Here is a 24386-nt window from a genome sequence, read left to right as displayed (position 1 = left end):
TAACATTAAGATTCATAACCTAAAAAGCACCTAGATGTCAAATATCTTATCTATACATACATTATGTAACAGACACAGGTTGTGCTGGAACACTTCAAAAACATCATACCCACTCAACTTTTAACGTCTTTTGTATCCCCATCTGTTCTCTTACATACTTACATAAAGGCCTCGTTGTATAATAATACACCGCATGCTCACATGTGCCATTCACAAAGAAATATAGACACAACACAGGAGAGAATGATATGAGAAATCTTTCTTATTCGGGTGGACAGCCAGTGAAATGTGTGATGGAATACGTCTTACAGCAGGAGCATATACCAGAACGAAACATAACGCCAAGGTTAGAAAGACATCCTTTCTTCAGCTGTCAAGTGGTGAGTCGTGTGGAGGAGAAAAAAACACATTGATAAAACTTTTACACCGTGTACAATGAGTTCTTTAGGATACCATTAAGACACTATAATTCTTTTATTACTTCAGCATGTGTAGGTACAAGTTCATGGCAGATATTACAATATTAAACACCATACTGTATGTGCGCATTGCTGTTTAATGAATCAGGGTTTACAGACGGTGTAGGGCATATCCACCTCCACGATTGGGCTGTTCATCTCCATTTCAGGGCAGGGGGTTAAAAGGTTGGGTGCCTTCTCACACAACTTACAACATCTTCCTCTTCTCAAACTCCTGCAGAGATGGACAACAGAGAGGGAAGAACAAAAGAAACAATGTGAAATGAAGCAAAATAGACAGAGGTGAATGATTTATTCATGCAGAATTCACAGTGCTCTGGGTTGATCCCATGTATCAGATCTGCTGTGGAGGGTGGGGGCTTTGGAGAGTCAGTTGTTTTTTTTGTTTTTTTTCCTGGAGAGTGCAAATTGTAGTGCGTACGTGCCACTAAGTTCCACTAGTCAACATTAAAACAGCTCACTTCCGGTGATTGAGAGGAGCTGCATGTGCAGAAATCTGATTTATGGGAGGTCGTAGTTGCTGTGTTTATCAGCACACTCCAACCATGTGACTATAAATGAGAAAGCATTATGTTAACCATTAAAAAGGATGTCGCTATTTACATATTCAATTTGGAAAATATCACACAAACCATAGTTTGATAGAATATGTCGTTCCCTGAGAATTTTCCATTCCACAGGGGGAAAGTAACTTAATGCAAATGTCATTTATCAGGTCTAGAGAACACACAAGTGCACATTTACATGTTGGGCCATTCCTCTGTGGCCGGCGGATACCTGAAGGTCTACTGCCACCTTGAGGAAGAAGAGGGTTCATGTTTCAGAAAACGGAGATGCTTGGTGGCATCATTGGCTGCTCTTGCGTCAACATTGTGACGAGAGCGAAATGACCGAGGAGATATATACAGTAGGTGGGTGGGTTGAGTTTTGACTTTGTTCACTAGAGATGAACAGATGTTTGGTTACACATTTGCTGAGGGAAAAGAGTGAGTGGCACACAGTTCAGTAATGAGGAGCAAAGCTGTGGAGTAAATGAGAGGACATTAAAGGAGTAATGGGATTTGAAGAGGGAATATAAAAAGTCGGAAGAGGGTGTTTGTGACATAAGTAGAGTGGTGCTTTGCTGGTCCACAGCAGCAGACAATAAATCAAAGGGAACGAGACAGGAATCATAGAAGCCAGGTAAGAGCAGACTTGTTTGTGACAGAGAGGGAAAAACAGACTTTTTGTGCGAGACTCACTCAGACACTTGACAAGACAAGGCAGGAGGAAGAGGGGGAGTAAAATGAGAAAAGTAGAGGTTGCCACTCAAAAGGGATGGGTGAAATACGGCTGGATTCAAACTGAAGAGAGCAGAGGGAAGAAGTGAGAAAAAAAAAAAAAAAGAAACATGACGTAAAAGAAAAGCAAGACATTTACAAGCTCGCAGTGACAACAGCTTTGACACAGCTGAGGCCCGGTGTACGAGGAGTGCAGACATCGTAAATACGGCCTCTGAGCCGCCTTCAACTTTTTTGCAGTTTGGAATTTATTGAACCAACAGAAAGTGCAGATTAAATGTGTTTGCTTCTGTTTGTCTGCACACATCAGTATGCGCGTGAACTGTGAATATTGAGTGGGATAGGATAATACTATCTGCTGCTGTGATTATGAGTTCCAGATATTTTGTAAACAAGTAAAAGGTTACAATTATTCTACCTTGCATATGAATGAAGCCCTTCTAAGATAAACATAAGTTTTCTGATATCTTGTCCTTGCACCAGTGGCACTGAGAATTCCTTTGGATATCACTGCAGGCAGTGCATTTTTAATTTTGTTTCCACATACTTGATGCCATTTTTAACTGTTAATGGCCCTGAAATCACACAACTCAACACATATCTTTATGTGGCACAAAGCACTGGGACTGCAGGAACACAAACTTGTTTGTTAGAGTTGGAGCAGTTTTGGTTGTTTTATTCAGTTTTTTCTTTCTTTGTGCTCGTCCTTGTTTTTCCTTACTGAACTGAAATGGACAGGGTTTGGTTGAAAAACAATGACGTTGTGTACTCCTTGTACAAATCATTTTAGCCAGGACCTTGGTCAGGACCAGTGCTGTTTGTAAATATAACACCTACACAGATGTAGCAGATTAGTTATGTTTTTCAATGTTAAATTCTCAATAATAATTTTTTGTTGTTTTTTTTTGTTTCTTTTTACTTACTTACTTACTTACTTACTTACTTACTTACTATCTGTTGCTTAATTGGTCTTTATTTCATATAGACTTAATGTCAAACCATGTCAAAGAAATTAACTAGATGGAGCCTGTAAATAGATACATGTAAATAAAACATATTAAGTAATGCTGAAATAGAAAAACTTAAGTAAATAAACACACTGCCAAAGGAAAAAAACAAAACAAAGAAGCAGATGAAATCTTAAAAGCACAATGTCTTATTCATGGGCCTTCATCAGATACCAAATTCACAATATGAAACCATCTTTATATAAATAAATATATAAATAACTATCAAAGAGAAATCAGACAACAAACACAGTGGATAACAACAGGATCAATTATTAAAATAAAAATATACTTGAAATTTGATTTTAAGAAAGTATACAATATAAGATCTAAAAGATACAAATAAGAAATGACTTCAGAATAGATTGGATGGGCAATGAAAGATATGACTACAACCTCAGGAGTTCTGAAGATATTTTAATTTCACATCTTAGTCGGCTCTGTCCCCTGTATGAACCCGTCTCATTTAGCGTTTTCCACTTCCTAAGCACCATAACCAAAACAATGTAATTTGAATAAACTCGGTGCGGAAAGGTGTACAGGAAATGGAGCATTAATTTTGCATGGTTTCCCTTTCCTGCGTGACTGTCCACCAGGTGTGTGTTACACAACACTTTGTCTGGGTGAGGAGCAAAACAAAACAACATCTGATGTGCGAGTACTATTAACACATTTTACTTTCACTACATTGTGAAATAGCAAAAAGTAAAATAAGTAGTTTAACAGACAACTGAAGTAAGTGTATCTGTAGTTATTAATATGTTGAATAGTGTCTATCTGTATCTGTTCAATTTGATCTTTTTCGCTCAGAAGTAAGAGCATTATTACTGACTACAAACTGCAACAAGACATTATTCTGCTTTAAAATATGACACTATTTTTATTCTGATTACAAATTTGATGTGCACACATAGTGACATAGTTCATTTTGTTCAACTTATGTTTTTAGCAAAACGCATCCACTGTAGCTGTGTGTATAATTCATAAACCTCTAATTAAATTAAATATGCCTCCACTTGCAGATACTGTGACTTAATATTTCAACTAAATATTCAGACGCCTTCATTTTGTGCACATTTTACTGTCTTGTACTTTTAATTTTAAATTGTAATTTTTGACCATTAAATTAAAGAGGTTGTAAATGTATTTGTGTATGAAATTTGAAAACTAAAATCTCTCCTTTACAACTGTGTGAGGTTTGGTTGGGCCACTTGTGGACAGATGTGTCCTGAAGGAACTCCAGATTTGTCTTGGTTGTATGCTTCAGGTCACTGTCATGCTGAATGATGAACCATTGCACGGTCTCAGGTTTTGTGAACCAAGGACACGTTTTTCTTCAACAACCTCCGAATCTGGCTGCACTTGCGAATGAAGCTCTAGACACAGCTCATAATTAAAGCAAACTGGAAACATTTTGAGAACATAAGAGACAGGCTCTGGTTTTTAATAAAAAAAACTGAACTTTCTCAAAACGTAATGTTTTCACTTTGTTATTACGGGTGATTGATTGTAGATCGATGGGCGAAGATGATAAATGCATTCATTTAAAACATGTACAAAGAGTGAAGGGGTCTGATCACATTCTGAAACCGTACATGTGTTAACTGCTCGTTTTCACCAGCTGCAACTGGGGCTTGTAATTGTTTCCCGCACCAAAAGCATTACATCTCGCTTCTCTTACGTGTTATTACGTCGATTAAAGCAGTCAATGAGATTAACAGAGCTGTATGAACACAATGCGCAGCAAAATGAGCAACCACGTAGCATGTTTTTCATCGTTACCCACAATGACTACGAATTAAACTTTGGTTAAACCTTAAAAGAAGAAAAAAAAAAAAAAAAAGTTTAAATCTATGTCCTCATGTGGTAGTGCCACCAGTGGTAATGGAAGTACAAGATGATGAATGGGTGTAATACATGCTTTCACTTTTTATACATCTTGTTAAGAGTGCTTCCCTAGAGATAAATTGAAAAAAAAGAGGCAGTGGTGCCAACTCAGCCACTGTCAACATGCATTCATTAATTTCTGCTGTTCTTCACAGCATATTAAAAGTTCAATCTCTTGCTACTCCCAGGTAGAAAAAAAAAAAAAAAGAAGTTAATTCCTGTTCTTAGAAAACCTTCTCACGTTGTGCTCAGTCATGAAAGATGAGTGACCAGCAGGATATTTTTTTCTGGAGCCTATTCCTGTAGCGATTTTACATGTAATGTTATTATATACTAGTGAGATTAGTGCTGAACATCACTTTTTACACACAGATTTGTGTACTAAAGATAAAGTGAATATACATTCAATATTGTTTAAAAGAAACTTTAGCAGCACTGAGAAAAACTATGAAACCTTAAAATATTATTTTGTTTATAATGTCTCTCTTTAACTGACATGAGCAGAAACAGTATTTTGACATTTGACCTATTATTTTTAACTATAATGGAAAAACTAAATATTTGAGAGAAATTTGTCTAAGACTGATTCAGATCTGAGTCTCTTTATGTGAAACTGCCATTACAGAAGAAATTTTGTTTTTTTTAATCTATTAATTCATTTATTTACTTAATCTTCACTGAATCTGGGACTACAAACCAGTTTGAGAAAGCTGTGAATTAAAGTGGTGTGAACCGTCTAAAAGATTGCTGAAACTGAAAATGATCCACTGGAAGTATCCAAACTGTAGTGGGAATTTGTTAGGACATCACAGACCTGTAATCTGTTACCACCATACAAACTTGAATATGTCGTCCTTTTTCTCCTGCACATCCCATCAGAACAGTATAATTATTACATTTCCATAATTACTAATACTATCCCGGTATAACATAATATCAGGTTGCCAGAAATGACTCACCTTGAACATAGTGCTGCCCAGCTGGGCAGGGGACATGCTGACTACAACTCCAGCTGACTGCAGGGCTGCAATCTTCTCTTTGGCTCCACCTTTTCCACCAGCGATGATGGCGCCAGCATGGCCCATCCTACGACCGGGAGGAGCAGTTAGCCCCGCGATGAAGGACACCACAGGCTTTGAATTAGCACCCTGGATATCGAGGAGGGAGAGAAAGAAAAACATGAGGGTAAAATGAGGTGAAAATGAACATAAAAAGGAAATAAGCTCAAGGGGAAAGTGCGGGGATGTGAATACAGTTGGCGAAGCAAATGGGGAAGGGAGGGTACAAAAACAGAGTGAATTAGTTTTCTGCACCTACATTTTATTCATTCATTAGAAATTAAACACCCCATGTCCTCCCATTATGGAGCTCCCATGATAACAGGCTTGTCCAACCAGCCATCTCTGTCTCAGCCTGCGTTATTAAAACAAAGGGTCAATCAAGCCATTTAATTGCATGGGTTGGTGTATGACCAGATAGGGGCTCAGGCTCCTGCCATTTCATATCATCTCATTTCTGAGATGGTAATTAGTCATGCAGGCACTGATTAGCTCAGCGGCTGTCTATGCTGCTTGCTCATTGATGGATGTTACATTCAACAGTTAAGATCATTTCCAAGGTGAAGAGAGCTAATATTTCATCTTCAGCAATAACATCATAACCAGCAAGGGGGATGGCAAGCATGTGTCGGTGTGAGTGCACACACGTACGAGCACTAATATTTCATACTTAGGAGCAACAACATAATTGAAGAGGATGGTTCTGTACGTACGCACACAAACACACACACACACATACACCCAGTGCTGGGTTTTCAACTGAAGCTGTAGCTCATCTGGCAGACTGCTTTCAGAGAGTCAACGCAGCATGCTCAACGGCCAAAACAATACAGTGAGGTCCTGCGCAAACACCCACTTTTACTTCAAGTTCAACACCAAATTCAAACCTGACACTGACAGGAACAGGATGGTAATCACCAATATAAAAATCACTTTTAATAATTAAGACTAGTAGGACATAAATGTTCAGAACCCTGGCCAGAAACGCACCGCTAATGAGATTTTAACTCTTGCATAGTTAACAGGGAAATTAACAGAGAGAGGAATATCACTTTAAAGTACTTAAAATATGTTGCAAGCATCTGTTCTGAGAAATGTATGTACATAACAAATTAACACCAAACCCTGCTTAGTATTCAGAAGTCAAATCACGTTCTGAATAAACAAACCACCCTCATGTGAATCTAGTCTAAAATCTACCTCAAACGAAATGGGTTTAATTACTCTATTAATCCCTGCCTCCCCTGATACTAAGTACTAACAATGCATACAGGGAGGGGAGTCATAGTACCATTCACTTTACCCATCTTTTGTCTTCCACTGTTAGCAGTTCAGATAAATTACCTTAATTATGAGACCAATAGGGTAGTTCCCCCATCTCTGTGTGCAAACAAGAGTGGAGGAGGGCTTTGTTCTAGAAACACAAAACAGCATGCTCCAAGGTGAGGCGTAGTATTCACAAGCTTAATAAGTCACATAGAGACAATTATAGCACCTATAAACATGACAGGTGGGCATGAACAAAACCGGCACAGTGTGCACAGGCATGGAGAGCAGCAACACTTTTCTAACCTCAGGCTGCCTCCAGACTACATTAGTTTTCACTGTTGTTTCCACAGAATTACAAGAGGTTTAGCTAAGCTCAGTGGAGACAGGCTGGGCTAAAAGTCAAGAGGCTGAAATAGGGAAGGGAGGGGAAAAAAAAAAAAAAAAAAAAAACCTCAGTAAACCTCCACGGTAGCTTAAGTGCCAAATACATCAACCTACTTGATATGCATGAAGCAAATTCTAGTATGGCTATGCGGTGCAAAACCTATTTCTGTCTTCAGGAAGTCTGTGAAACTACAGGGATGACAAACAGATTTCTGATACAGGTGACCATTTAAGAGAATAAAAAGGCAAGTATGGCAGATGCATAGCTGATGAAGACTGAACCCTGAAATATGCCCTGCATCATAAAATCTGACAGCACAACCTAGTGGGATGTATAAACTTGTTTTCTTGAATTCTGCTGAATTACGGGGTCGTTAGATAAACAGTCTGCAGTAACATTGATGGATACTGAAATCAATACGTTTTGACCTTTCTGGTATAACGTGCCTCTCAAATAGACTTTCAATATATTTAATGTTGCATGACAAAAATCAATTACGACACTGGACCTTTAACTTTTACTGAGTATTCGATACATAATGTGTCTACTGTGGCAGAATTTGTCTAGTATATGTGAAACGCAGCATCTTAAATAACCTATTTTCCTCAATTAACATCTTGCTATAAGATGTGAGATCCAAGCTGAAGTTGAACGAATTTCTGGCAGATTTGATACAGTTTTGTCCTTTTTACATGAGATGTTACTGAACTGCCTGTGTCCTCGCTGGGTTTAAGAGGTTGGAAAAAAAGTTGGAAAGGATGAATTGAAGGATAAAATTAAACCACAGAAGTGACTCTTTACATAAACGTATGGCCTCTAAAAGAAGCTCATGAATCAGCTAAATATTCTTGATCGTCAAAGTGCAAAAAGAATCTATAACCAAGTTTATCAAGTCTTTGCCATTTTGTAATATTTATTTAAGGAGATTTGGCTGAGCTCATCTGCAGCTTCTTTCCAGCAGCACTGTGCTCTAAATCAATACAATATTCACATTTCGGAGCTGCCTAGTATACTGGGGACATGAATGTAAATGTATTTAAATCAAGAAACTTCAGTTTGCTGCAAAGTAAAAACAATGTCTCCTGAATTCTTTGTGCTGTTCAAGAATTTAAATAAAAGGTCCAAGTACATCATTGTATGTACAATCTTCTAAACAGTTGACTTTAAATGGAAGATCTGCAGCTTACTTCCACGCTCTGTTGGTTTTTTTCATGCATGCGTTTCATTTGAACTGTCCCTTGTTGTCAACACTGTGGGTGAATAGGTTGGGGGGCATTGTTTGTACTTAGTACACTTGTACTGAGAGAAAAGTGAGAGGAAGTTATTCTCCTGAGACGCCAGTGGGAGATTTGCACGTATTAAAGCAGCCGAGGGCAAATCAAATTCATTTCTTAGCTCAAGAGAACCATAAGCACACACACATACACAGAAAAAAAAAAAAAAAACACACATGCACACTGAAAAAATTTACAGATTAGAAGTCGTCTGGAAGAAGCAAAAAGCCAAGTACAGAGCTGGCGAAGTAAAAAGTGTTCTGTGTTTCTTGGCTTCATAGACTAATCATCACCTTATCGCTCTTTATCACATGCGGTTCACTGCTCATCAACACCACAGATTTCTGGAACATGTCTTGTGAATCATACCTTTTTGTCTTTTTACTTTACATTTGGCAGACGCTTTTATCTAAAGCGATTTACAAGGTACAAAGCAAAGGCACAGTAAGTGTAAGGAAGTCTCGCCTAAGGACCCCTACTGAAGGTAGGTCACAGCCGGGACATGAATCTCAGTCTCCTGCATGGAGGGCGGTGATGTTAGCACTACACTATCCGGCTGTCTTTTTCCACACAAATCACACAGGAAACTAAGAGGGAAAGCCTGAGGCTATGATAAAGGAAGGACACTTTTATAGTTCCACCTTGTTCTCTTTGTACGATGGTTTCAAGTGTTCACTACAGTTGATAGGTTTGAAAGGGCATGACTGAGAGCTAATTCAGAAAATGATTAATTTTTTATATGAGCAGATATATCTGCTGGGGTGAAGCACTGCAGTCAAGAATATTACAAGGAAAGAAAAGTGAGATAATGGTTGTCCAGTGTGTTATTTCCTTACAGAGTTGTGCTGTTTAAGGTACTCTGCTGCATTTTCCTCTGCATTGCCTCCGATTTCTCCGATAAGGATAATACCCTCTGTCTTGGGATCCTGCAGGAACACCTCCAGACAGTCTATGAAGTTTGTACCGTTGAATGGATCCCCGCCAATACCTTGCAGGAGACAAAGCAAACACTAGTTGTATACTCAAGACTCTCAAAGGATAATTCATGTGCGTATTTGAGGTTCACTTAGCTGTTCAGCATCAGAACGGAACAAAACAGATTTATACCGAGCCACAACGTTAACGCCTCCTGAGGGTTTTAATGCTGCGGTGGACTGGTCTGCAGCTACACAGCTCTATGAGCCCTGTACTGATTTTGTATCATCACCTTTTAACATTACAAAGTGACCTTGTTAGCAAACAGTTGAATAATACAGCAGATTTGGAGTTTTGTCTCTAGTGAACTGTTAAATCCAATTCTTGGCCTTGGTTTCCAGCTGTATGCCACTATATTCACTATCCAGTCACTAACACCGTCTGATGAGGGGGCATCAAAACCAGAAAGGTGGCCAACCAGGAGCTCAAAGACAGCGTAAAGCTCCACAGAGCTGAACAGAAACAGTCATCACAATTTTCTGTGAGTTTCACAAAGACACAGTCATTTGATCTAATGTTAATATAGAAATATTAATAATTTATTTGGATATAAAGTTATAATAGACTGAGGATAAAGAAAAACCTTTTCCCCCCAATTTTATTTCTCACATCAAAAGTTTGTTTAATGGTATAACTGTCCAAAACCACCTTTATACCTGCACAGTAGTTTAATGATGCCTCTCCTTTCATATCACATGACACACAAAGATCTTCCTAATCATAAGGGTCCAATAATATTCTCAAAAATAGTTAGTAAAAAGAAAATTACAGCAGCAACTATAAAAGCTTGGGCAAACCTCCACAAGACAAATCTTCACAGATAAAATGTCACCTAAATTTATATTCATGCCATTAAAGATCCTGGCAACATCAAAAAAAGAAAAAAGTATGAATAATAATCAAAGAGAAGTACTGTAAATTACCAGCATCACAGATGACAGTGATTTTAAATATTGTATTAACTGTAATTTGCTGTAGCCCCTAGGTCATACTCAGACTTAAGAAGTCGCTAGCAGAACCACCAATAAACCCTGTTAATGAACTCTACAATATTTAATACTGTTGCAGCACTGGCTTTATGAAGTCTGGCTAGAGGACTCTCCATAATTAAAAAGTCTAAATAATAATGAAGCCAAGCTGTTTTTCACTTAATTCGGGTATCCGACTAGTCCTTTAATATAGATATTCTGGTGGAAAATAAGTTGGCCAAAACAATTTGTTTTTGTAAAATAGTTAATCTCATATTTGCTGTGTTGGTAACAGAGTTGGGTTTAACAGCCCAGATGTTCTGATGAATTAAAAAGAGACATAACAGCTCAGATAATTCAGAGAAGAGAGATGAAATGGGCTCTCAATTGACCATTTCACTGAGTATGTCAATAAGGAGCAACTCGGCAGGCCTGATTAGTGGATATGTTAAATTAGTCACTAAAACATAATTAGATATAATGTCCCAGTATCCACAGCAATCAGTAAGTTACAGAAACAAAGCTGTGAGAAATTGTGGGAAAGAAAAGCAAGGTATTAATTTGTACTTAGTGTAGAATTGCTAAAAGTTCTGTATTACCTGGACTTCATACAATTTAAATCTAGAATACACCTACTGGGTTTTACATTTAAAAATAAATAAGCTCTCTTCTTCAGTATGTGATAATATTATGGCCTTGTGTGGAATAACACTACATAAGTCCATTTAGAAAGTTCAAGCTCAACTGCATCAAAAGGAAGATGAAGCTAAAAACAAGGGGAAGCAATAAAACATTTATTAAAGATATTCATAGTTACTTTATTGGTAGAAAAGTTATTCAGCTCTGAATCCCTCCCGTTTCAATTATGCGATAAAGAATATCATCTGGTTTGTAGACTAAAAAAGAAAATGTGCCTCATTGTGGATCAGAGATGGAGCTTCCCCCCCCCTCTTCAGAATTTTGAGGACAAAGACATTTAAAAATAAGGAGACAAAGTTTCTACTCGAATCTGAGCCACTCAGTACGTCTGCTTAGTCTCAATAGAGTCCTTCAAAGACAGCAGCAACTTCAACGTTCACATCTGAGAGGGATATTCTAGGCAATCATCCTAAAGTTGGTACATGCTATTTTAATACAAAATGTCTGTGCTGTTCACCGAAATACAACAGCATCTGATGATTTTCAGTGCAAGGTGAACACGGTAGATTGTTTTCCTCTTCCTAGTTTGCCAGAAGATATCTAAGCAAGTTTTTGAGTCAACAAGTAAGTGTTGAGGTAAAGTAGGTTATGTCTACAAAACTGTATAAACAGTGTCATCTTTTGGAGCCCTGTCCCTTTCTATTTCTCGTAAATGAGTTCTTGTGTGTGTTCTGTGTTGCAAGGATTCACAGTGAAGCTCAAATTAAATGTATCCATGCAACTGTTATGGTAAGTGCGTAAGTTATCAAGTGGCTATCCTTAGTTCAAGATAAACAAAATATTTTTCTAGTTATTATATTGATTGTACTAAAAGCCATATTCTGATTTATTATTGTTTTGTTCTACTATTCTAAGTGAAATGCTTAATTTAATAACATACCTAACTACAAAATGAGGGGCAGTGTTACTGTGTGCTAAATTTAAATTCACATGCCACAGCTCAGTACGAGCTTACCAACGCAGAGTGACTGGCCAAGGCCGACTTGTGTAGTTTGGTGCACAGCTTCATATGTCAGGGTGCCCGATCTAGACACAATACCTGAAAGACAGATTGGGAGAAGAAGAAGAAAAAACGTTATGAAGTTTTTTTATGATTGTTTTTTTACACTTCTACACTCAAGGGTGATAAAACAATATAAAATGTAGCTGTCATTTTTGTGTCCAATTTTGACCAAATTGTCGTCAACATGACAGCAGAAACAACAGAGCTCTGTAACAGCTGTTCTGTCTGTGCTCTGGGAATGATGGCAGTCGATTTACTATAAAAACAGACATCTTGTAAAGGTTCACTGGCCAACAGCAGCACAAACTGCTTATCAAGCTGTCAACAGCAGACGCTCAATCAAGGATTTAAGTAGAGTACTGTAGAAAATTAATTTGAAAAGACAGGTATTAGTAAGAATAAATGTATTTCATTACACAAGGCCACTGCTGAGAACCTTCAGACAGCCGGTGAATTTCTGTTTATATACACATTTTTATATGGCAATCACTCAGAAAATAAAAAAAGGAATAGTAGTGTGTGCTTACATAAATATCATTTAAACTCATAACTCTTACCAATCCTTCCTTTCTTGTGAATGTGGCCTGGCATGATCCCAATCTTGCATTCTCCAGGCTGCAAATAAATACGTTGTAAATTTCAATTAAAGCAAGGACCACTCACTATGACATGCATATACATATCCTATATATATATCAGTGTTTTAACCTCACTGCTACTTTTTGCTATTACTAGAAATGTCGTATCACCAGTTCCCCAACTTTAAACTCTGTCCCCAGTTATACTTTTTTCTTTACAGAAGAAAACATTTATCTTTGTACAAAAGTGATTTATTATTTAGCCTTTTTTCTAGCCCATACACTCATTTAAAATAAACTGGAACAAATTCAAAGACTATCCACTGAGCAAATTCCCATGAGAATGTCTTAAATTTTTCTTTGTCAGAATGCATATTCTGCTATACCCTAAAATCCAGAAAACATCAGTTATTCATTCCAAATAACTGTCATTATTAATCACTACCAAGAGCACACAAACTATCAAAAAAAAACAAAACAACAGTATAAGAAAATCGTGCTGCTTTAAGGTTTAAGTTTGACTCTGCAGAATATTAATGCTTTAAATCTGAACTATTCAGGACCCTTGAGAGGGAGTTTGTACTTTCAGCCGTCTTAGCCACAGCCATAAAAAGTATGTTCAGTGTGAGAGAGAGAGCGAGTGTGTGTGAGCTTACATTGATGACTCCTGGGCAGTTGGGGCCTATGAGGCGGGTGCTGTTCTGGCGCAGCAGCTTATGCTTGACTCTCACCATGTCCTGCTGGGGGATGCCCTCAGTGATGCACACCACCAGCGGCAGCTCTGCATCAATTGCCTCAATGATAGCTGCTGCCGCAAAAGGAGGAGGGACATAAATCACGGTGGCATCTGCCCCTGTGCCCTCCTTTGCCTGAAGCGAGGAATAAAGGTATTGGAGGTGCATTAAAAATGGAAATTCTACAGTTATGAAATAGTGCCACCTAATGTTTCTTTGAAAATATTCTGTAAAGCTAAGCAGTCTTCACAAAATGTCTGATCACCACCTTATACAGTATGGGACTGTTTATAATTAACTTTTATATATTGAACTATTTTTAAAAAGGGACAATTACAGTAGAATAAGGAGTCATACATACCTCCTTGACAGTGTTGAAAACTGGTAGGCCGAGGTGCGTCTTACCACCCTTTCCGGGGGAAACGCCTCCGACTAACTGGGAGCCATAGTCAAGAGCCTGCTGACTGTGAAACGTTCCCTGCAAGGAAAGCGAGAGTCAGAGTAGTCAGTGTGTGTAATGAAGTGAGGTACAGCCACTTCTGTAGCGTCAACCTTGAGATATCGTTACCGACAGAGAGGAAGGAGGAAATATGCTGCCATGCAGAATTAATCACCTGTGCTGCTGAGTAAAGAGATGGATACAGAAAGTGAGGGTGGGTTCTTCTAGGGGATGAAGCTCCTGGTAAATATATTCAATGAGAAGGAATCGAAATGTTCTTGACAGATAAATAATGATGTAAGCTTAAGTTTAATCTCCTTGCTGAACATTTGAAAAACAAATCAAAAGCAGCTTCGGATATTCTCGACACCGACTGTAAATATCTCCCAAGAAAGGTAGCTAACAAAAAATATTTCACATACTGTCACTCCCATGCAGGGTTAGCATAGTGAAGGAGTTGTCACTGCTGGTGCATCATATTCCTGACATGAGGGAAGTCAACTCATATACTTATATACAACACAAACAGAAACTTGTTGTTGAACTAACTTTGCATTTCAGATGTTCTTCTGAGATAATTCTAAGAAAATGTATATGCATGACTTAATTTAAAAAAAAAAAAAACTAATTGAATAAATATATGAAATCATCTTTGTCCATAGCTGCTGCATATACAATCATAAACAAAATATAATCTACAAAATCTTACATGGTTTAGTAAGTGGATCCACAAACGACCAACCAAAAAAATTATATGAATACTATAATATGAACTTCTCTATACTCTCTGATAAACTGAGTGAAAACATTATTATTCATGATTTAAAACTATGTTTTGGACTGTACTGTTAAATTCTTAAATGTCACAAATGGGTTGGTAAATAAGTACAAATTCATACTGTGCAGCCAAACTGTTGTAGCCCACGTGTACTAAATATACCATATATATGAAGAATAACGTAGAAAAAGATGCAGAGAACTGGGTGTTTGCACAACTCTAAACAAAAAGAGGTCATGCTCCGTTTGTAGCCAACTGTTAGCACTTGGTGTTCACAGCGTTCTGCATTAAATTTCACCATTAGAGCCCTTTTGAAATGGAAACTAGACCAGGTAAAGCAGCAATAACAGTGGAGGGAACAGAGTATATTTTGAGAAGCAACACTGTGTGAGTGAAACTCTGTTGTACTTTCCCAGAGATTTAGCACATGACTGAGATGTAGATTGATTTTCAGCTGAACACATCCTATCAGTGTGCAGTCAGTTAATTATTGCTGAAAATGCTGAAACAATGTAGATAAAGTAGCCAAGGGTTATAACTACAAGTGCAAATAAATGACCTTAATGTAGAAATTATAACTAGCCTTTTAAGAGGAATTAGAAGCTATGAATCAGCATTTCCCCCCCCAACTGTAATATAGTCCTACACCCTGCTAACTCTGCTGTTTTTGCTAGTCATTATTATCACAAATGTTGGGACAATAAATTTGAAAAACGGCTTGCTTATCAAGCCAGAAAGACACGACAATGTGCACTCAATAGCACTTGCTTCATTTCTCATCTTTTTCTAATTAAGCAGAGTGTTCACTGGAACTATATTTAACAACCTTTTATTATGTTGAAGAGAAAGTGGAAGATGAAAAATGAAACATGTGTAAGGACAGAGAGGGGGATATAAATCTGTTTAAGGCCACATATCTGACTTGTTGAACACACTTGCCAAGATTTTTATTCTCCCTGAAAGGACATGATTCAAAGTGACACTTGTGTGCTTTTTCAAAGTAAGTAGAAGGATCAACAATGTGCCACATAAAGGTATCTATACTGACTAAAACAATGACTAAGGATTGACACTTTTAAATAAAGTTTTTTTTCCACCAAACTAGTTCAAATAAAACAGGAAAAATCCAGATATTTTTTAGCATCTGCACAGATCATGAATACAAGTGCAAAACATTTCAAGTAAGTCTTAAAATTATACTTACTATATATTTAATTATTTCAATACTTAACTTAGTATCAATTAATCTCCTAATTGTCTTTTTGCTCTTTCTGTTGCAGTAAATAAACATAACTTTAATCAAATTAACATAATATAATTGAGTAAAAATGGGAATAAACTAAAACAAATTCTGCAGATATTAACAGTTTAGTTATTTATATTAATATATTATGGAATTATTTTGACAGAAAGAAGTTAAGAACTGTGTGTTTCAATGAGAACTGAAACTGGAAAACCTGAGATTTCACAACAGGATTACATTAATCAAATCCGGTGTGAAGCAATAAAAGAATGAGAAGCGATAGTGAAAACCAAACTTTGATGGGAACAAGTTGTCACTACAAACCTGCTTCCCCGTGAACCCTTGGCAGATGACTTTTGTGTTCTTGTTGATGTACAGGTTCTTTCTTGTTCCTGTATAACAGTGCCTCACTCCACTCTGCTGCACTGAATGGCAAGAAAAAAAAAAAAAAAAAAAAAAAAAGGCGTTAAGCAGTGAGAGGATTTAATTGACAGATTTATGTATAAAGGTCAATATTAAAGATCACAACCTTACAAAATCAAATATTCCTCTTCACTTGTTCATTGAAAGAGGACGCTATTTGTACGGTTACAAGCTATTTCTGCATTAACTGAGGTGTGAAAATGCACATACAGATACTTTTGTCATAAATATATAAACAAATTAATCAAACATACAGTTTAATTCAATTTAAACTGTTTTCCCTGAAAAAAATAATAATAGACTAAGTTAGGAGCTGTATATTATCTATTTACCTTTAGACCTCTGTGCTTTGGTAACAACATCTTATTGTTGCTAAGCAACAACTACAGCACCTGCAGACTTGGCTGCTGACTTAATGCACGTGACCACAAACATGTTTTACTTGTCTTAAATGTACATATGTTGAAAAGTTTATTTAGATAGCCACATAAACTACACGGCTGTTATGTCAGCTACTGAAGGAAACAATGCACATCTTACGTAACTGTGTCTGCATGCAGGCTAAATACATGTAAACAAAACAAATATATGTTAGAAGTAAATCCTTCTCTAGAGTGTAATAATCTGTATTCCATACACATTATTTCACTTAAAAAGAATCATCACTGATCTCTGTACTTTTGATTTTCTATTCTGTCTGTTAACTATGTGGTCCAGTTCAGTATCATAGCTCTTATCAACTTTGTTTGCCGCAGCTGCAGACAGCTGTTTTCAAATCTCAGGCTTAGACATATTACTAAGCAACGAAGCAAAATGAGGTCAAAGCGCATCGGAGGAGGCACTGTGACGTTTTGCATCTACTTTAAGACAAGTGTTAGGACAAAAACTAGACATGCTACGTAACAGCCTTAACTTAATAAAACTAGCAACATGCTTCACTATTCATAACATCACAATGAGAGATTACAGACACAGTAAATCATTAGACTGATTAAACTGTGCCTTCGCTGTGATGTCACAGATCCTGAACCATCAATATTTCTCTGCATCTTTTTTTTTTTTTTTTTTAATAAGTTAGTGCACAAACATTTACCATTCACATTCTGCTGTGGACAAAAGTTGCCAAAAGTTTTACCAGAGCTAGAACATAAAGTAAATGTAAAGTAGACTTTATAAGTAACTTTATAAGTTAGATTAGGTTTTTATAAATTAAGCTGGAATCACTATCTTAAAGGCTTAAACATCAAAAACATGACTTATTATGTTATGTTAAAAACTAGCTGACTGATCAACAGAAAACAGACATATGCGAGTTTTGATGATCGAATAGGGTGGTAATCATTTATTTAGCAAAAAGGCCCAAAATGTCATTTGGGCCTCTGGTGGACACTTCTTTCTACTTTCTGGCATTTTGCTAAAAAGTTTAATAATTAAAAAAAATAAAAAAATCAGCAACAGCCTTATAGGCACATCTTCATTCAGACGTGTCTTCCAACACACATTATCACACAGCAAACTCTATAAAAAACAAAAACAGCAGCAAAGTACTAAAGTACCTTGAGTGACTGAACTTTGGCCTTGTATCTGACAGAGACAACATATCAACTACTGCGTTTACATTGACTGTGCAAAGTTCAGTGGTCCACTGAAGCTGAATGTCCTCACAAAGTGACACCTAATAAACTAACGTTATGTCTTGATATTAAAGACTCACAACAACCTGTCCAAGCATCGTCTAAAACTAAATTAGATATCAAATCTCTGAAATGCACTGGGCTACAGCCATGCCGGCTGCAGGCAGGTAGCCTGAACAGCTATTTTAGCTGCTCTCAAACAATGCTGGACCAAAAACTAAACATAGACTAGCACTAATCCGATAAAACTGTTTAGAGTAAACTGGCATCCAGTGTAAAAGATCAACACCTGCCCTGGCATGACAGCAGCCTGACAGAGGGTTAAAGACAACATTAGATTTCTGTGAGACATTAGCGAAAAGGTAGCTAGCTAGCTTGCTGGCTAACTGTCAGAGAGTTCCAACAGTGTACACTGTTGACAAGCTAATGCGGCTACGTAGCCTAGAAGCTAAGTGTCAGCCAGCACAGAGGAGCTTTGCTAGCAAGTGCAAGCATGAGCCTGCAAAGTTCAACTAATGTACCCCACACAGCCCATGAGTACTTCTGTTTCAGAAAGTACACTACCAAACATTTCACGTTATTAAATCTGCATTTCATTAAAATACTTACAAAGCAGCCTGGCAAACAACCTGCTGTGAGACATCTTCGGTCACTCACCAATGACACCAAGGCTGAGGACCTGACACACGGGATTTAGCTGACTGAAATATCGCCGCCCAAGCCGGGGCCTTAAAACACCTTGAACACTTATTTTTGTTTCAAAATGATCTCCAGTCTTAACATGTTTACTTATTTTTGACTGAATGTGTTTTTCACGCGCTATAGATTTAGTGCTAGAGACATATATAGGCATTGAAAAATTATTTCAGGGAATATTGCAGACGGCATGAATTCCCAATGAATTCTGGGTATTGAAGTTTTGAACAGATTGCTTTAAAGTAGTTATGTGTCAGCACATGAGGGCGCATGAATCACAGGATTCATTTGAGTAAACTTTACCCTGACATACCAATACTAAAATCATCATCATCATCATCATCATCATCATCAACAACAATAAAGCTTATCACTGTATAAAGTGTAATTTCTATGTAAACTTTAATGTAACATGTTTAGTTGTCCATTTATGTCAGTTTGCTTATATAGGTATATACCTTGATACCACACAGAATAATTTAGGCCTTATTTCTTGACTGACCCAACTCATCTACCTACTCCTAATGTCACAATGGCAATTCTGCCCAAATTTGCAGAAACCCTACTCATACATTTCTGTACATATTTCAAAATCTAGCTCAGTGAATATTATAACAGTAGTATGCATTTATGGCTTAGAGATACACTGTAACATTATACAAATCATGTCTAGATACACAGATCTGCATGAAAGATTGGCCCTTTAGTATGTGAGCAGTTTTTTTGGGTGGTGTCTGTACTCTGTGTCACTTTGTGTGTTATCTCCTCTTTTGAGCAAGTTAGGACATGTGATGATTGTGAGTTCAAGACTAGAACAGGATGCTCTACTGTTTCACTGGAATTTATTTCACATACAGTGTGTTATGTATAATTAGGCTTACATGCAGTAGTGTGTGAAAACATTTTGCTCTAATATTTTTAATAATGTGTGAGGCATCCTGATCTGCATGTGGTCTAAAATGTTCACAGCATGTTGCCACATCTCTGTTTCTATTCACTTTACACAGCTATAATGAACCTAAGAGATAATAAACCTTTTCTTCTTCTTAGATATTAGATTAGATATTAAAATATGTTGAAATGTTAAGGTATTGAGACAAAATACACCATGTGACAAATCTAGTAAGAGACAATTTTTTAAAGAGCTATTGTTGATACTCACAAATTATTACAATTACAAATTACTGCAAGCAACAGGGCCATGAGTGATAAGGAGTAAAACATCTAACATAAAATAGATAAATATTAATAGTTGTTACAGATTTGTTTATGTTTATTATTTTTACAAAAGTTCCAGCAATACTGGTTTAAAATTGTGTCATAAAGACCAAACTAGATGAGCAACATGTAGCCAGTGCTCCCTTTGCGGTCCCCCCAAAATATCGTAATTATGGGTTTTTAACAAATTTGAAAAACATCACTTATAATATGGAAGACTAATCAAATGACTGAAAGGATGGGATTATAGATCGTGACAAATATGCGCTACCAGTTAAAAGTTAGTGGCCCATAACTTGCAGTATGCTATAAATGATAAACTTATTGATATACATGTATATAATGTGAGCATATTTGTTCTATTAAATGTCACTGAATTTTTTATTTAGTAAAATGCAGTAGGGATTATAAAAATGTTAGTTCTGTTTAAGTTTTATTTGTTTTATTTTACTTTATTTGCGTGTCTAAATCTAACTTTACAGGGTGCACCTGAAGTAAGCGATTCACCAATATCACGCCGGATTCAAGTAGGCCAATCAGGGGCCACCAACTCCTCCAACGCTGATTGGCTAGTTTCTCTGTCGTCACAGGTCATCGCTACGTCTATTCACGAAAGCTTTTACGCTCTTCTTCCGCCGCGTTTGAGTTTTACAGGAGGACTTTACGTACCGGTGACAAGAAACAAACGCAATGACATAAACGAACCCCAGGAACTATCCAAGTCAAACACAAAACCTGCCCATTTGAGCAAGTCAAGATGGTTTTAGACACAATTTCAAGGATAATTAAACACCAGCTTCCAGCGTACCTCAAGAGGCTTCCTCTTCCGGAGACGATTGGCGGATTTGCACGGTTGACAGGTAATCAGCTGGAGCCGTGTTGTACTTCTGACTTTCCTGTGAAGATGACTTCTAAAGTCAGATGGGGGCACTTTTCAGGACAGGGCTCTGTACTTCTTCTAGTCTGCAGACGACAACTCAAGTTATAGTTGTATCGTGGATGGAAGTGTCCTGCACGACCTGCTCTAAAGTTTGTGCTGCAGGGCTCCTAGTAAACTCTTTATAATCGCTTTTTTTTTTTTTGTCTTGATTAGCAACTTCAACTCAGTAGTGGAAAAAAGAAATGTCTGCACAGCAAAGTTAGCTTGTGTTTTTGAATGTTGGGGGAAAAAATGACGAGGTTAAGGCAATCCTTATCATTTCTGGGCTGTGGAAATTATATCCTGTTAATCAAAACAAATGGACATGTGATGCTGCCCTGGGTCCCTAACACAGGTTCCCACCTCATTCAGTCAATACCTTCCAAGTGATGCACAGACAGGAGCCTTTAGTCATGGACCGCAAGTTACTAGTCACAGACTGCTTCAACAGCTTTGCAGGCCCAATTTAACTGTATAAGATAAAGCAGGGCTGCAATGATTAGCTTCTTAATTTAATTATTAGCTAATGAAAGCACTGTGATCCTTGATATTCCCTCTTCAGAAACAGTGGTGGAAGAAGCAGAACAATTAGTATGAAAACATGAAACTAAAATACAGTAAATGCATCTGGCTCAAGTGATGTCACAACATATCACAGTGTGTAAATGTACATCCGTTCTTGCTGGGGGCACATAAGCAAATGGTTTCTAATTGCGAGAACACTTTTATTTACATACTAGGCTGATGACTAACATCTGCATTTACTGGTATTCTGCATTTATTCTTCTGTAGCACAATGCATGATTCTAATTTTAACGTATGTATTCAATCAGATGTTCAGATGCATCAACCAATATTTCTGCCCAATGCACAGACATTTTTTGCCTGATGTTACCAAATATAAACGATGGTAGACAATTAAACTGTGTATTGCTGAGAGGCATTTGATTGCTAGATGTTCTTTTATCCAGATGGTTAATCTGAAAACAAATATCAGATCAGCACAATCGGCTGCAGGATCCAGTCACCAACTGATTTTTCAATACAGAGATATTACGTTTCTTCTTCTTCTTCTTATGTTTGCCAGAGTGGTGCGTTTAAGAAACAGCAAAATGGTTTCCCCAATTTGAAGTTAGCCAATTTGAAGCCAGTCATAATTCCCCAAAGCCCAAGGTGGAGTCTTCAAATTGTTAAATGAAAGTAAAACAGCAAGTCATCAGAGAGAAACTGGAACCACCCACCAAAATAAATGGAGGAACTAACAAATTCACAACTAATGAACGAGCCGACTGAACGCTGCCACAGAGCTGCATTGTTTTGCTAATGTGAAATCAGCTTCTAAATTTCCAAAGCCCAAGGTGGGGGCCTTCAGATTGCATGTTTTGTCTAAACGACAGTAGAAAACCTGAAGTTAGTCAGTTAACTCTGAGCAAATCATCACACTAGAGAAGCTGGAACCTGAAAATATTTGTTTGTTTTTGCTTGAAAAATTATTTAGTATAATAAATTGAGTCTTCTGTCCATGGACTCGTTATTAATCAACTTATTAAGGCGCCAGTGTTCACATTCATTCTATGTCAGTCATTTAATATTGATGTGTAGCTTATGTCATGTGTCTACAGTGTCTGAGTGGCTCCGGTTGCTGCCTCTCCTGGGCATCCTGGCTTTGCTCGGCTATCTGACCATTCGCCCATTCCTCCCTAAGAAGAAGAAGCAGAAAGACAGCCTGATCAACCTGAAGATACAAAAGGAGAACCCAAAAGTTGTCAACGAGATAGACATTGAGGATCTGAACAGCGCAAACGTGTGTTACTGCCGCTGCTGGCGCTCCAAAACTGTAAGTTGACCCGTTATTTTTGGACCTTTTCTACATGCGTGGAGGTGATGTCACGTTTTGTTTTAGAGGCTCTGAGAGTGAACGGCGGCGACAGCTACTGAGCCTTAAATACAGTTAAACACAGTCTACTGAGTCCACTTACTACTCAACTTATTACAGTAGAGTTACAGTTGATCAGCAGCTTCCTTTGCCTGATCGATGATTTAAACATCTGGATAATGAGGAGTTTATTTAGTTGTATCTTGCTGATCAGCTTATTTTGTTTCCTGTTTTAGTTTCCTGTTTGTGACAAGTCACACTTGAGGCACAACGAGTTAACTGGAGACAACGTGGGGCCGCTCATTCTCAAAAAGAAGATACTATAATCGACTAGCCGATGGGAGTTTTCCTCTCACCTCCACAGCCTTTAGTTTTCATTCGTTCTTGCTCTCGCCTTTGAGTCTATGTATGTACAGTCTTCATGTGAAGTGGTCCTAACACACAGGAAAAAACCATAACAACACTGTGCAGTTAGAAGTGTTTTCAAAGTCTTTTGTTTTTCTTTTACGCCTTTTCTTTGGAATCATTTACAAATGTTTGGGACCATTTGGAGGTGACGTTATGTTGACTTTCACTAATCTGAACTCTTTGTTTTCTAGCGAAATGGGTGACATAATTAGTATCAGTCCAACCATTTTGCACTGTTTGTTTTTGTCATTTTGGACGAGTCTTTTGTGTTATTGAGGAGTGACCTTTTTATTTCTCTCTCGCTTCAGATTTTCTGTGTGCCAAACAATAACACACTGTCTGCACATTAAGGATGTGAGATATCCTTTTAAATTATTGAGTGTATGGAAGGCTGTTTATGACTCCTCAGATGTATTTTGTTTATAGCCTTCAAACATAAGGCCACTGCAAAGCTTAACTTCTGCATCATGAGGTTTTTGCTGCAGACATTGTTTTTCTAAATAGCTGTACGTGGTTGACTTCCTGCTGCCTGGTCTTTTTTTAATCAGCAACATTTTATACATAAATAGTTTGTACTGTCAGATCTGTATTTTCAGGATGATGTCATTGAATGGTTGCGTGTTTATGACCATTTGTATGGAATCAATTCAGTCTGCATTTGAAATGTAAGAAGGAAGAGTGATGTTTAACAGTTATGTAACTGCAGCTTCATTCCTTTCTTTCATTATTACAACTGGGGAACACTTCATGTAACCTTGAGTTGAAAAATGTCTACATGAATGACAATGTGAGAACAACACTCTGAAAATGTGTCGTCATTTTTGTAAAACTTTCATTCAGGAGCTCATGATTATAGACAAACAACCCACCGCTACAGCCTTATGTTTATGTATTTATACATTTGAAGTATACAGGTATTTAACTAAGTGATAGTTTAACAGTACAGTAACACATCCTAATGACTCCCAAAAGGTTCGTTTTAAGGTATAGCTACCTCAGCTATGGTGGTCATGTAGTTAGTTGGCAGGGGAAAAAACGATCTAAGAATGATCTAAGTTTTGTGTTTTAGTCATGTTTTACTAAACCCAGTGAGAACAGTTTAAATCAACCTGCTGTGGTTGTTTGCAGACTAAAACTGAAGACTGAAATACATGTC

At 37.4% G+C, this 24386-nt stretch overlaps 2 protein-coding genes across 2 annotated transcripts; one reads left to right on the top strand and one right to left on the bottom strand.

Annotated features, from left to right (window-relative positions):
• Positions 1 to 247: 247 nt before the first annotated feature.
• On the bottom strand, positions 248 to 18807 carry suclg1 (succinate-CoA ligase GDP/ADP-forming subunit alph). The gene is made up of 9 exons (XM_026360348.1): positions 18723 to 18807; positions 16381 to 16481; positions 13958 to 14074; positions 13519 to 13731; positions 12842 to 12899; positions 12237 to 12320; positions 9476 to 9627; positions 5613 to 5801; positions 248 to 693 (listed from the first exon to the last, which is right to left on the bottom strand). The coding sequence occupies exons 1-9, from the start codon at positions 18754 to 18756 to the stop codon at positions 667 to 669; spliced, it is 975 nt and encodes a 324-aa protein (XP_026216133.1). The 5' UTR covers positions 18757 to 18807; the 3' UTR covers positions 248 to 666.
• Positions 18808 to 20660: 1853 nt separating this feature from the next.
• cisd2 (CDGSH iron sulfur domain 2) lies at positions 20661 to 24029 on the top strand. The gene is made up of 3 exons (XM_026360336.1): positions 20661 to 20887; positions 22569 to 22783; positions 23059 to 24029. Exons 1-3 carry the CDS (start codon positions 20785 to 20787, stop codon positions 23146 to 23148), a joined length of 408 nt encoding a protein of 135 aa, XP_026216121.1. The 5' UTR covers positions 20661 to 20784; the 3' UTR covers positions 23149 to 24029.
• The last annotated feature ends 357 nt before the right edge of the window (positions 24030 to 24386 follow it).

This window comes from Anabas testudineus, chromosome 1, assembly GCF_900324465.2.
Source record: "Anabas testudineus chromosome 1, fAnaTes1.2, whole genome shotgun sequence".
Classification (NCBI taxonomy): domain Eukaryota; kingdom Metazoa; phylum Chordata; class Actinopteri; order Anabantiformes; family Anabantidae; genus Anabas; species Anabas testudineus.
Note: the sequence above shows the minus strand (reverse complement) of the source record. Positions and strands in the feature narration are given on the sequence as shown.